The sequence below is a fragment of the Lycium ferocissimum genome, chromosome 3, assembly GCF_029784015.1.
Source record: "Lycium ferocissimum isolate CSIRO_LF1 chromosome 3, AGI_CSIRO_Lferr_CH_V1, whole genome shotgun sequence".
NCBI classification, from domain to species: Eukaryota; Viridiplantae; Streptophyta; class Magnoliopsida; order Solanales; family Solanaceae; genus Lycium; species Lycium ferocissimum.
Window position 1 is genome coordinate 65505474 of NC_081344.1, and position 13184 is coordinate 65518657.

The window sequence follows — 13184 nt, forward strand, 5'->3', positions numbered from 1 at the left end:
ATTTATGCAGGTTGGAACCTTCTAAAGAATGCTCTAATACCGCATCTTTCAAAAATCAACTTGATCCCAATGGAATCAATTGGAAAGGTGTCTCAGAAGATACTAGAAATTTTTATTTTGGGGAATTCAAGGTATAACTTTCATCATAATTCGTTTTACAAGTGTATTAGCTTTTATAGTTAGGATACTAATAATATTAGTTTAAACTAATGAAAAACTTAAGCCTTATATGATGACTTTAATAAATAGCCCTACAAGCAAAGTATTCAAACCAAAGAAAAGAGATAACACCAAACAGGTATAATCAAATTAAACAAATTAATGACCAGCTTATCCCTTTTGAACTCAACAGATTTCATATAAAGTAAGGCCAAAATGAGAAATTTTCACATTATCAAAGGACTTGCATACAACACAAAGCAAAATGACATTTGTTTCAAACATAGGAATTCGTTTCATCACACTTTATTTGACACAGCTCACCTATACACACTATGTTTTAAAGTTATCGGCTTCCATTTTTTAAACTTAAAACAAACTTTTGATTCGAATCTAGACTTCAACTTGAACATTCAAGATAATAGGTCCATCTCTGATAAGTTCTGTTTAGACTCAACACATTATTTTAGGCATTTTCCTAACATAATTGCTTTCCTATCATCATCTTTTAAAGGTCTATTTCAACAATTATTATATGTACACATTTTTTGTCGTGACTACACCTGCGGAACCAAATCGTACAGCGGTGGATAGGACACAAGAAGCATGTCAACCAACCACATGTACTTCTTCATGAACCTAAACTAAAGTGAGATGTCTGTCTTAGATCCCCGTCTTGCCTTACATGATTGGCTTGTAATGACATAGCAATAGCGGTGTCTTTTGCTTCTTCGGAAACATGAGGCATTATGTAGTTGTGGAATCATTTTTCTATTTGATATAGAGGCAAAACATATACCTATTTTAAAAAAAGAAGATATAGAGGCATCGTATAGGACTAGGTGTAAGCTTTGAATGGCGGTGATTTAATGGTCTTAAGTACGAAGTTTTTGATCTTTCACATTTGGTGTTCTAAGCATCGGATGCGTGACAAAGATATAGACTAGTTTTTATTTTATTAATTTGTGAACTTAATCTCTTTTGTTATGGTGTAAACAGATCTTGTCATATAAGTTGCCCATTGAGGAAAGATTCAAAGATTTCGCAAAATTATTGATCCGGAAGAGAGTAAATAATGGTTCACATTTTGCAATAGCCCATATCCCCTTTAACTTTATCACTTTTGAAGGCATAGAATAACTCGAATCCTCTGAAGTGTAAAGCATGTTGCTATATGTTCTATTGCTCTTCAAATAAATTAGATCTTAGCAACCGGCCAGCCAACTAGTGTATATAGAAATGATTTCAAATAAATAAATTAGATCTTCCATTTTTAAAAGTGTCGATTGAAACTTTTGAAATCTAGCACTAAGCTTCTATTTTAATATTGGAGTGGAATAGTGGGCATCATGTTTGGGAATTTTCTTTTACCTTTTGTCCTAATAATTATCTCCTGTGTTCACTCACGAAAGGATTTCTAAAACTTGCTTGGTGGTTAGTAGTTCCCTTGACCGCACTTTTTTCATGATGGTCAAGGCCAAAGCAAGCTTTGGGATTTGGTTTAGCCCCTCTAATAGCCTACCCTGCCGAGGTTGTAAAACCTTTGGATCTTGCGCGGCGTTGGATTAAGAAGGTGGTAACCCCCTTAACTGTCTTGTCCTTTCAAGTTTATTGCTTGGCATGCTAATTTGTTTGATGTCTTGGCTCTCTGATAGTTTTTTTTTTTTTTTTTTTTTATGAATGACTACTGAGTATTCTTTTAAGTTAATGTGATGAAGATATGAACTTTGGATGCTCATTCTGTTATACCCCGCATTTTCAGAGTATGAGCGTGACTGTATGTGTCATTTTTGTCATTCTGCATTATGCCATAAATTCCATATAATTACAAATTCTGTCGAGTTGTAAGCTACAAAAGATTATTTCCAAAAATAGTTACTGTATGTGTCATTTTTGTCTAATTAAGAGTCCGAAAGATTATGTTTGTAATAAGAGTCTGTGGGTTCGCTCGGCTCCGAATATGGGGTCGGGTGCCCATCACACCCTAGTAAGATGAGGGTGTGACACATTCTTCACCCTTTATTTGTTTTGCATAACTTGGCGGCTTATCGAAATCCCTAATTTTGCTAAACTTGAAATGGAGTGATCGCTGCCTCGCTCGTTGGTTTTTCGAGCCACATTTGGAGTTGGGTTTGTTGGTAAGAAACTGCTGCATTTTGGATCATTTGGCTGCTGAACTTCAGGTAAGCTATTACTGCATATTTTCGCTTAACCGTTACTGCAATTGGAGCCTTATCAGTGTTAAATGGGCAGGCAGTAGTTGCCACATTCTGTTGTATAAAACACTGTTAGGATCAAGGATGCTATCTTTGTTACATTTCCTTGTCAAGGTGTCTTGTTTTAAAGGCTTTTGTGGCACTTTTAAATTCATTGTTGGGACAACCTTGAGATAATTTTGAGTGTTGTTGCACTGAGAACATAGTGCTGCACTTGGTTTCTATTTTGAGAACTAAGGTGTAATGGCTGTGCAGTTCTGAATTTTAATGACTCCTGCCTTTACATTTTGTTGTTCATTACCTACAGTTGGCTTCTATGATCGGTAATGAATTGAGATTAAATGGTTGCTTGGTTTTTGCCAATTCAACTCAGTTGGATCAAGTCTGTGGAGACAAATTCATGCAACATGCACTTGGACTAATATGTATATAACTGTGTCTAATTTATGTATACCAATTAAGAAAAATAAACAGTAAATTTGACCAGTTATTTATATTAATATCCCCGAAAAGAAATAAAAGAAGTTGCGTGATCAGGGTTGTAGGAGTTTTTTTTCCTTAAATTTGTTGGAGTTTAATTTCTATATACCGTCGATGCTAAAAGAAGCTTTACAATGGGATAAGTAAGCTGAAGATGAAACATATAGTTTCGTTATAAGTTATAACAAATTAAAATAGATTCATTGCATAATTTTCTTTACCATCATTTGTGTAAATTAAATAATTTTGGTGTATTACAAGTAGCTTGCACTCTAGTACTTATTTTTTGCTTCTTAATCTCTAGAGGTGCTCAATAACAAGTTCCCTTTAACTATTTGCTTTTGCTAAAGAGCAAATTGAGGTGATATATTGTCAAAAAGTTTGTGGCTAGGGGATGTCCTTTTCGTTTTGGTAGACGTGTGGACCATAAGTTCATCATTTGTGTCTTATGAAGGGACCAACTTGCTTTTCTTTTTGACTTAAGTAAAATTATTCACACTGCAAAGTAGACAAATAAACGCAGAGATATGTTTTATGTATAAACTCGTACTTTATAGACGGTGTTTAGAGACGTGTATATGATCATTTATATCCAAGTTGTATGACTCTTTTTTGTTGGTCATCATGAGACTTCAATTCCAACGAAAAATGAATAAATATCTGCTCTCTTTATCTTTGGAATTCATTTCTCTTTTTATTTGGTAAAATTGAATGGTTAGTATTCTTGATGTTTTAATTTCACTACTTATTACAGGAAAGATATCAAGAAATATTACGGGAAAAATCACAGTCTCAGTCTGATAGTGATCAATGTGAAGCATATTATGAAGCTGCGGGGGAACAAGGAAGAGAAGAATATATGGTCTTGGATCTCAAGCACAAAGTTATCTGCTTTTTGTTGGAAAGAACAAAATTATGCACTAACAATACTTGATGGATGTGTGGGTTCTTTTGGTAGTTGATAGCTTGGTGTTGTCGGTGTTTTGGACTTAACGATTAAGATTTCGCTATCTATTTTGAATCTTTTTTATAAATATTATTTTATGTGAATGTCGAGTTATTTTTAAGAGTATTTATTACTTTGTATTTAGTATGTTTCAACGGTGTATTTAAAATAAAAAAAAATCGGACGAAAAATATTTGTGATGTATTTGTGACGGATTTTGGTCGTTGCTAGAGGGAAAACGAAGAGGCTGAGTTGCAACAAACATTGTATTGTCGCTAAATGCAGGCACAAATAATTCAAATATTTTGCGACGGATTAGCGACAATGGTTTTCGTCGCTAATTTACTAAAACGACGAAATGAAATATGAAATTAGTCACGGAATTCATAAAAATAGCAACAAAATGATCCGTTGCTATAATGTGGAACGGATTTCATACGTCGCTACTCTGCCGCTAAGTTTGCTACGGATTTCATTTTTCCGTCGCTAATAGGTTAGCAACGCGCAAAATCGCAATGTCAGACGACATTCCGTCGCTAATCCGTCGCAACACATGTTTAGCAACAGATATATGCTGATTAGTGACGGAATACGTCCGTCACTAAATGCTGTTTTTTTAGTAGTGAGTCATGCCCTACCATTTTTAGGGTGTGACATTATGCAATGAGCAACTCACATGGTGCGAAAGCTTTCCAAACATGACTCGACCTAGACTTTCTCCGACGAACTTACTTCCATTGCTTCATATAACTCTGAAACCTTAAGGCATACACTTAGCATTATCAAGTACCCTTCTTAACCTTACAAGGCTTTATTTCCACTTTAGGTTTACATTAGCACATTCATAATGCGAGTGACACGAAATTTCCAGGGTGTAACAAGAAACTTTGCTACCGGATAAGAAAGCACTCGGATGTAGATGGATGTACTAGATCAAGTACAACTCAAACGGCACCGTCGAGAAATATAAAGCTCGTTTGGTTATCTTTGTAAATAAATAGAAAGAAGGAATTGAGTACAGTGAAACTTTTGCTCCGGTTGCTAAGGTAGTAACGGTTTGGACCTTCCTGGCAGTTGCGGCTACGCGAAATTAGGAGTTGCATTAGATGGATGTTCATAATGCTTTTTTACACGGTGACCTTACGGAAGAAGTATATATGAAATTGCCACCGGGCTTCCGTATTCCTAGTCCAGGTAAAGTGTGTTCGACTCTGAATATCTTTGTATGGATTGAAGCAAGCTCCACAGTGTTGGTTGGCGAAATTGTCAAGAGCTTTGCTGAAATATGGGTTCAAACAAGCGTATTCGGACTACTCTCTGTTCACTATGCACCGGGGAAGTATGCAGCTCAACGTCTTAGTCTATGTGGATAACTTGATTATCCCCGGAAACCACTATAATTCCATTGAACGGTTCAAAGACTATCTCTGTATATTTTTCCACATGAAGGATTTGGGCCCTCTGAAGTATTTTCTAGAAGTTGAAGTTGCACATGGGCCGAGCGGGTTGTTTTTCTGTCAACGGAAATATGCTTTGGATATAGTTTTTAAGACTGGGTTATTGGGAGCTAAACCCATCAACACTCCCATCGAACAGAATCATGGTTTGACATCATCGGAGGAGCCAATTTGGGAGATCCAGAACCATACAGACGTTTGGTCGGAAGATTGATATACCTCAGCTTTACACGACCAGAGTTATCATATTGCGTGCATGTTCTGTCCCAGTTCATGCAGCAACCGAAGGAAGAACACTGGAACGCGGCTCTTCGTGTGGTGCATTACTTGAAGAAGAACCCAGGACATAGTGACGTGAAAAGATTGTGATCTCCGGTTATATGGATGGTGTGATTCGGACTGGATGGATGTTTGTTGACTCGAAAATCACTTATCGGATGGTTTATCTCACTCGAAAATTCGCCCGTTGGAAAATCAAGAAGCAACATATTGTCTCCCGCTCGTAAGCGGAGGCTGAATACCGATTGATGGCAATGACCGTCTATGAATTGAAATGGTTAAAATATTGCATAGTTTGGGCGTTGAACACAAGTCTCCGGTAAAAATGTAGTATGACAGTCAAGCAGCTTTGTATATTACCCGAAATCTGATGTTTCATGAACGGACTAAACACATTGAAGTGGACTGTCACTATATTACGCAATCCAATCCGGTATAATATTTCCCAGCCATGTGTCAACTCATGAGTAGTTGGCCGATGTGTTTAAAAAGGCTTTGGGAAAATCGCAACATGAATATTACTTGGCAAGTTGGTCATTTGACACCTTCATGCTCCAACCTCAGGGGGTATTGAGACCGGATATACGAAGACCCTATTTTAGTCTAATTGTAATAGTTTAGTCTATTTATGGTACCATTGTAATTATGGTAAATATAGGATTTGTAGTCCTATTAGAATAGGGTTACCATATTAGACTAGGATAAGGAGGACCTTACTTATATATAAGGAGGTCATTATGATGAATACAAAGTAGAAAGAATTCTCCCATTATTCTTGTCTCTCACAAATTCTCGTCTCTACTTCGATTTTAACAGTATTGAGTAGTTACGCTGCAATTAAGCCTTAGCTGATATAGTGCAGCCTAACATAATTAAGGGACTTAAGTAAGTCATTTAAACATGGCTTTTCAGGTTTTTTATTTTTGCACTTTTTAAAATAGCACATAGATTTTAAAAAATAGAAAAATGGTCAAAAAATTGAGAAAAAAGATAAATATCAATGGAAGCTATAGAGAGATGTCACATCACCTTGTCTACACCTAACTTTATATTATATATAGATATAGATATAGATTATAATGAGATCCTAAATTTGAATTAACTGAAAATAGGGTCTGTTTGGAAAGCCACCTGGTAATTGGAATTGGTGTAATTTCTAGGGTAATAATTACACAGTAATTACACTGATGTGTAATTACAACGACCTGTTTATTTGTCATAACATAATTACAGTGTAAATACAAGCGTGTTGTTTGGTTGCACAAGTGTAATTATACAGTTAATTTAATTTAAAAATAAAATTTAATTATCAAAAATTAAAAATTAATATCTGAAAAATATGTGCTATTATAAATGATATTAAATTAGTTATTTAACAACACATTGTTTCTTGAAAATATATTAATTAATAATCATAAATTTGTAACTAATATTGTCAAAAATAAATTAAAATAAAAAATATAACCTAAATTTAAAATCCAAAAGAAATAGTTTAATATAATACTCTTATGTCAAATTTCAACATTACATAAGTAAGTTCCAATATAACTTAAGTAAATATAATTAAAAGAAAGGAAAAATATCAGTCTACAACCTCATTCACAACGAATCATAAATTTGTAACTAATATTGTCAAAAATAAATTAAAATCGAATATATAACCTAAATTTAAAATCCAAAAGAAAAAGTTTAACATAATACTCTTATGTCAGGTTTGTTAATGACTCATTCTTTCTAATATTAAGAGGCGTAGTTTAAAAAAATTAGAATAATACAGTTATGCTAAATGAATAGAATAAAAAATAAAACAAATACGAGCAATTACATGGAACCACAAGAAGAAAAAGTTGGGAATGAGAAAAAAGGAAATGAAAGATAAATAATATAAAAAGAAAAATATATTTTAAAATAAAAATAATTAAAAATAAAAAAGAATTAAAATAATAGAAATAAAAATAAATTAAAAGAGAAAAGAAATAAAATAAAACAAAAAAGAAAGAACTAAAAAGTAACCATGTAATTACAAAGTGTAATTACACTCAATTCTCAACCCCTCACTTGAGAATTGGAATTACACCCTCTCAATTACACCCAATTTCCACCTAACTAAGTAATCAAACAGGCCAAACTATGCAGTTACACCTAATTTCAATTACCTGGGTGGCTTTCCAAACAGGCCCTTAGAGTCCTTACTCCTCATTCAGATCTCTTAACTTTGCGCTAAGCAACCAATCAAAAGAACTTATTAACGCCCACTCCTTGATAAGTTAACATGATTTGATGCAAATATCAGGTAAATATTTTATCCATGTCTTCATTCTAATTTTTTATATTGGGGTCCTCAATCTAATTAATTGAAAATCCGAGCGTTCTCTGCTTATTCAAATCTGTTAACTTTTGCAAACAACAAAAAAACTTTCGTTGCATCGTGTATTCATGCTATTATTTCTCTTTTTTTTTTAAAATTATTATTTTATCACTTAATCGATAAATTATAATAATGTGATATAACCACTAAATACAGACAAGTAATGCTATTCCATACAAACAAATGGTGCCAAAGATTATCATTGAGGAATCTGGTGATGTCAATCATTTTAGTTGTTTACACTTTAGACACTGATAAGAAATAACCAAAAATCAATCCGACAAGATTTTCACTTCGATTCTTTTTTTCTCAAACATGTAATGAAAAATATGCTTAAGCTATCTAAGCAATGAGTAGCCTCGGGGTCCTCCATTATTGGAATATATACACACAACTTAGTAGTCCTCTCCTGCCCCAGAGATAAATTCAGAATTTGAATTTTATGAATTTTAGATTCTAAAACAATATCCTCAAGTGCTAATAAATGAGTTTCGGAATTAATATTTGTAATATTTAGTGAATCTTTTAACATGGGCGGAGCTAGAGACTAAGGTACGGGTTCCGACGAATCCAGTAACAACCTTGGTCCAGACATTGTATTTGACTTAAGAAATCCTATGTACAAATTATTAATTTCGAACTCCATAATTTAAAAGGGCTAAAATGCTAAACCTATGTTTTAAGTCTTGGTTCCGCCTCTTTCTTTTAACATATATAGAATTAAAGCTACACAATTCGGCTGAACCGAGATATATTACACTCTACATCAACCCCTACTTTTACCTTCATGTCCTAGAGAGAATAATGCTCAAAGGCCTATGCTGTTTTCTGTCCCCTTTGAAATGGATGACACAAAGGAAAAAGAGGCTACTCATTTTATGCCCACTCTCAAAGGACCATCACTTTTCTTTATGCAAAAAAACAACTTTTTTACTTCCTGTTGGAGCTACATGCGTGAAAAGGGCTATCCCATTTTTGCTTATACCAAATCTCATTATTGATGTTGACAATCAATATGAACCTTTAAGGAGTAAGATAATGGAGAGCTTTGAAATTATTCTGTCCATCTAAAAAAGAATAGCTTATTAATATGGATTTAACTGTAAAGAATTTATACGCTACAAGTGTATTTTAACTTGTTATAGTTATCTTTCAGGTGATCTGATATAGTAATAATTCGTTTAAATACTGGGCATCAAGTGCGTAAGCTATAAAGCAAATGCACCTAAAGAATTGCTTCTGACGAATGATCTTGCAAGATCCGGGACTCAATCTGAGTCCCTCCCTCTAAGTCGTCTAAATCAAGTAAGAACTGAAGCCTTTTAGTGTATAGAAGTTGAACTCTACGATTATTTGAAAAAATCGAACTACTTTTTTAATTATGATTTTGATACAAGAACTACTATTTTGGACTAGTACTTTTACGTAATTTACAAATATGTAAATTTCATCTCAAGAAACCAATGAATAGATGTTCCAATTTATAACAAAATTAAAGGTGTTGCCCCTCGTTCAAAAAATCAATTCCCCGAATTCGCCAAAAAAAAAAAAAAAAAAAAAAGCGTTGAATCCGATACACTGTGCCTCCATTTTTTCAGGACAGAGGTGATAACATTTATTTCATTTGCTAGTAATAATGATTTTTTTTTAGTTTTTTTTTAAAAAAAAACTAATATCCATGGTACGAAAGTTTGTCATGCAATGACCAAAATGTAAGGCTGGGCATAAATACCGAAAACCGAAAAACCGGACCGAACCAAATCGAACTTCAAGAAACCGAAACCGAAAAAACCGAACCGAACTAGTTTGGTTCGGTGTTCGGTGTCCACCTTCAAAAAACCGTAGCCGAACCAAACTTTGATGAAACCGAACTGAAGAACCGAAATTTAATACATTACCCAAAAAAATTAAAATAGTCCAAGCCCATTAAGTTTAAGCCCCAAAAAACCCAATTGTAACAAGCCCTCTTTTGCTTTTGTATCCCTAATTTTTCACTTCAATTGAGAAAATCAAATATCCTTAACAAAAAAATGTGACTAGGATGTGTCTTTAGGATTAATGTATATCCTTTATGTGTTTTCTTAATTATTCTTACTGTATGTATATAACACCTAGTAATCCTATATTATGGTTATGGTTTTCTGTTCTTGTGTATCCTATTTGTTTGATTTTGATTTCAATTTATCAGTTTTATGTTTTATTGCTTTTGAAAATATGAATTAGTGTAAATGGAATCGCTTCTAATATCATGTCAAAAAAACCTAATTGAAAAAACCGAAACCGAACTTCAAAAAACCGAAACCGAAACCGAAAGAACCGAACTAGTTTGGTTCGGTGTTCGATGTCCACCTTCAAAAAACCGAAACCGAAATAGCCGAACCGAAATTTGATAAAACCGAACCGAAAAACCGAATGCCCACCCCTACCAAAATGTGGCTTTTGACATGTATGATAACAATAGAAATGAATGCCAATTGCCCCATTTGGTTTATCAATGGCCAACTCATGCTAGTGACAATGTGTCTGCTTTCACACATATGCAAAGAGTTCAAGAATTATGCATTAAAACAAAATGATGTCTATCAAGAACTTAAGGACTAGCATTTTGGCAGACAACATAAGCATCCATCAATGATTTGCATCTATGTTGCTTAGACTCTTCAAACATGTCGTTCAATGCGTGTCGGATCCTCTAAAAGTATTGCAGTTTTGGAGGATCCAACACGGTGTAGCAACATTTTCGGAGAGTCGAGCAATATATATTTGCATGGTGCTCAATTATTCTCTTTGTCCGTTCCTTTTGAAGAAAGCAAAGATGACTCCCTGTCCTTAACCATACCTGATCTCAGAGCTACACTTCTGTTGCAAACAGATTTTTTCTCAACCAATGGAGTTCTAATATGAGGAAAACTCTTTCTCTGTTTAAGCTGTGTTTCTGCTCCATCATTCAAATCAATGAGCTCCAAGTATCTACTCAAATCATTAACTTCATTTTCTTGCTTTCTTGATTTTGAAGTGCTAGTAATCCCCTTGTCCTGATCGAACGGGCTTAAATGGAGCGGCATGGAGAGTGAGGATTCATACAGCCGACCCCTACTTGCTTGGGATTGAGGCGTATTTCTTGTTGTAGTGCTGATTCCCTTGGCATATTTTGTAACCATTTTCTCTCTTTCTAGCTTAGTCTTTACTATCTCATTTACTAGTCCAACTTTTTTTCTGTCATGTTCTCCTGCACCAACTTTCCTCAACTTTGAGCAAACTTTTCTGTCAATTTCCATAGATTTGTCTAAGCCACCTTTTCGCATATATGGGAGCTCGACTTTTGGACTTGGGAGTAGTCTTGTTCTCATTAGACCTCGGTTTACATTGTCAGTGCATAGCGGACTTCTAGCTCGTTTAACTTTAGTTGATGCTTCCGCACTTTTGCCCTTATCTAAACTTGACGACTTTCCCTGCTTATGTGCTTGATTCGAATTTCCATTGAAAGTTCTCACCACTGACATATCCTGTCAACAAAAATCACAGGCCGCTAGTTTATATCAAATATGTACATATATTAACTGTGACACAAAGCAATTAGCATGCCAAATATGTACATATATTAACAGTGACACAAAGCAATTAGCATGCCCCTGACCAACTGGTTAAAGATGTCTGCAATGTACAACAACAACAACATACCCAGTGAAATCCCACAATGTGCATACATAAAACACAGTACAGTCAAAGCTCTCTATAACGGCATCATTTGTTTGGATATTTTTGACTACTATAACGAGATATTGTTATAGAAAAATATAACATAATATGAAATTTCAGTTCCACTGGTTGTCATAGTGAAATGTTATTATAGAGGATGGTTGCTATAGAGAGGGTTGACTGTAGACGATATGTTTATAATAACAGATATATGTACTTTTAAGATTGTTTTCTTCAAACCAATTACTGAATTAAAGTGAAGGCAAAACCAACCTCATCAAAGAAGCCAAATTTTGGCGATGGCATACAAAGACCAGATGGTTGAGAATTCTTCCTTGGCACTGAAGCAATAGGTCCAGTAACTTGACTTGGAGACCATAAATTCTGAGTTGGTCCAAATGTCATATTAAGACGATGATCCGAATCACCACGAGCTTGGTTGGTGCTAGAAGTTGAAGATGACGATTTTAAGGACTTAGAGGAACAATGAATTTCCGTTGAGGAACTAAGATTTTCAAACCTTTTACTCTGTGTAGATGATCTTGTTGGAGTCTTCGTGCACGAGACAGAGGCAGATAGTTTACTCTTTCCGGTTTCTCCTCGTTTCCTAGCATAACCAGATGTCTCATACAAACGACAAGAGGTGATTGAAGAGTGATTAGTAGAATTCGACAGCATCAAATCTCGTCCTACAAAAGTCACATGTTATTTATCCTATCATAAACGATAGAGAATGAGAAAGCAACCTCATTTTCAAACAGGAGTTTCTATAAGTATGTCACGTACCAGCTCCAGTTCTTCTCTTGCCTCCCACTTCTGCAATGTGCATATCTGGTGATGATAATTTACTTTGCGAACACGAGGCCCTTTTCTCCACACGTGGAACCTTGGGAAGCTTGAGGTCTAGTGAATTGAACTCTCTTCTTTTACAATGTTGCTAATCAACAACAACAAAACTATGTTAGTAATAATCACTTAGCAGTTTGCAATTTAAACTAATTTATACATTTTAATAGGGTGTTCCCACCTCCTATGCATTTGACAGAAGCAAAGATGAAAATCCAGTTGTGTATACAAGGCAAAGTTCACTATAGGATGAGAGGCTAAGAAACATGAGAACTCGCTTCAGATCCTCTATTGTATTAAGGGTTTATCTTATATCCATTGACATTGTAAATGATTTTTTACACAAGCAGTGTAACGTAACCTACTGTAGAAGTTATTTGCTTATTTTACAGGCAAAGTACCTTTAATTAATTCGAAGGTAACTTGGTAGAATAAAAGATTTCTAAACTGTCAGTATATAGAAGTTCAACCTTTATATTATGTACCATTCTCCACTAAATAATAACATTTGGCCTATTTCTACCTATAACTCAACTAGTTATACATTCACTAGTAATAGTAAGACTCATAGCAACTAAACTTCTGCATTGAAAATAAAACAGAGACAGACAAAAGGTAGTAAATACTAATGCTGAAGTTTAAAAAATGATTGAAACAATGTTACTATTAGTGAATGATGTCTGTTAACTATAGTGACAATTTAACTGATTAACCCAAAAAGGTTAGACAATCAG

The 13184-nt window shown here is 34.4% G+C and overlaps 1 protein-coding gene across 1 annotated transcript; it reads right to left on the bottom strand.

Moving 5' to 3' along the window:
* Positions 1-9636: 9636 nt before the first annotated feature.
* LOC132050425 (uncharacterized) lies at positions 9637-12835 on the bottom strand. Its single transcript, XM_059441664.1, has 3 exons — positions 12391-12835; positions 11878-12293; positions 9637-11411 (listed from the first exon to the last, which is right to left on the bottom strand). Exons 1-3 carry the CDS (start codon positions 12431-12433, stop codon positions 10680-10682), a joined length of 1191 nt encoding a protein of 396 aa, XP_059297647.1. The 5' UTR covers positions 12434-12835; the 3' UTR covers positions 9637-10679.
* Between the last annotated feature and the right edge of the window lie 349 nt (positions 12836-13184).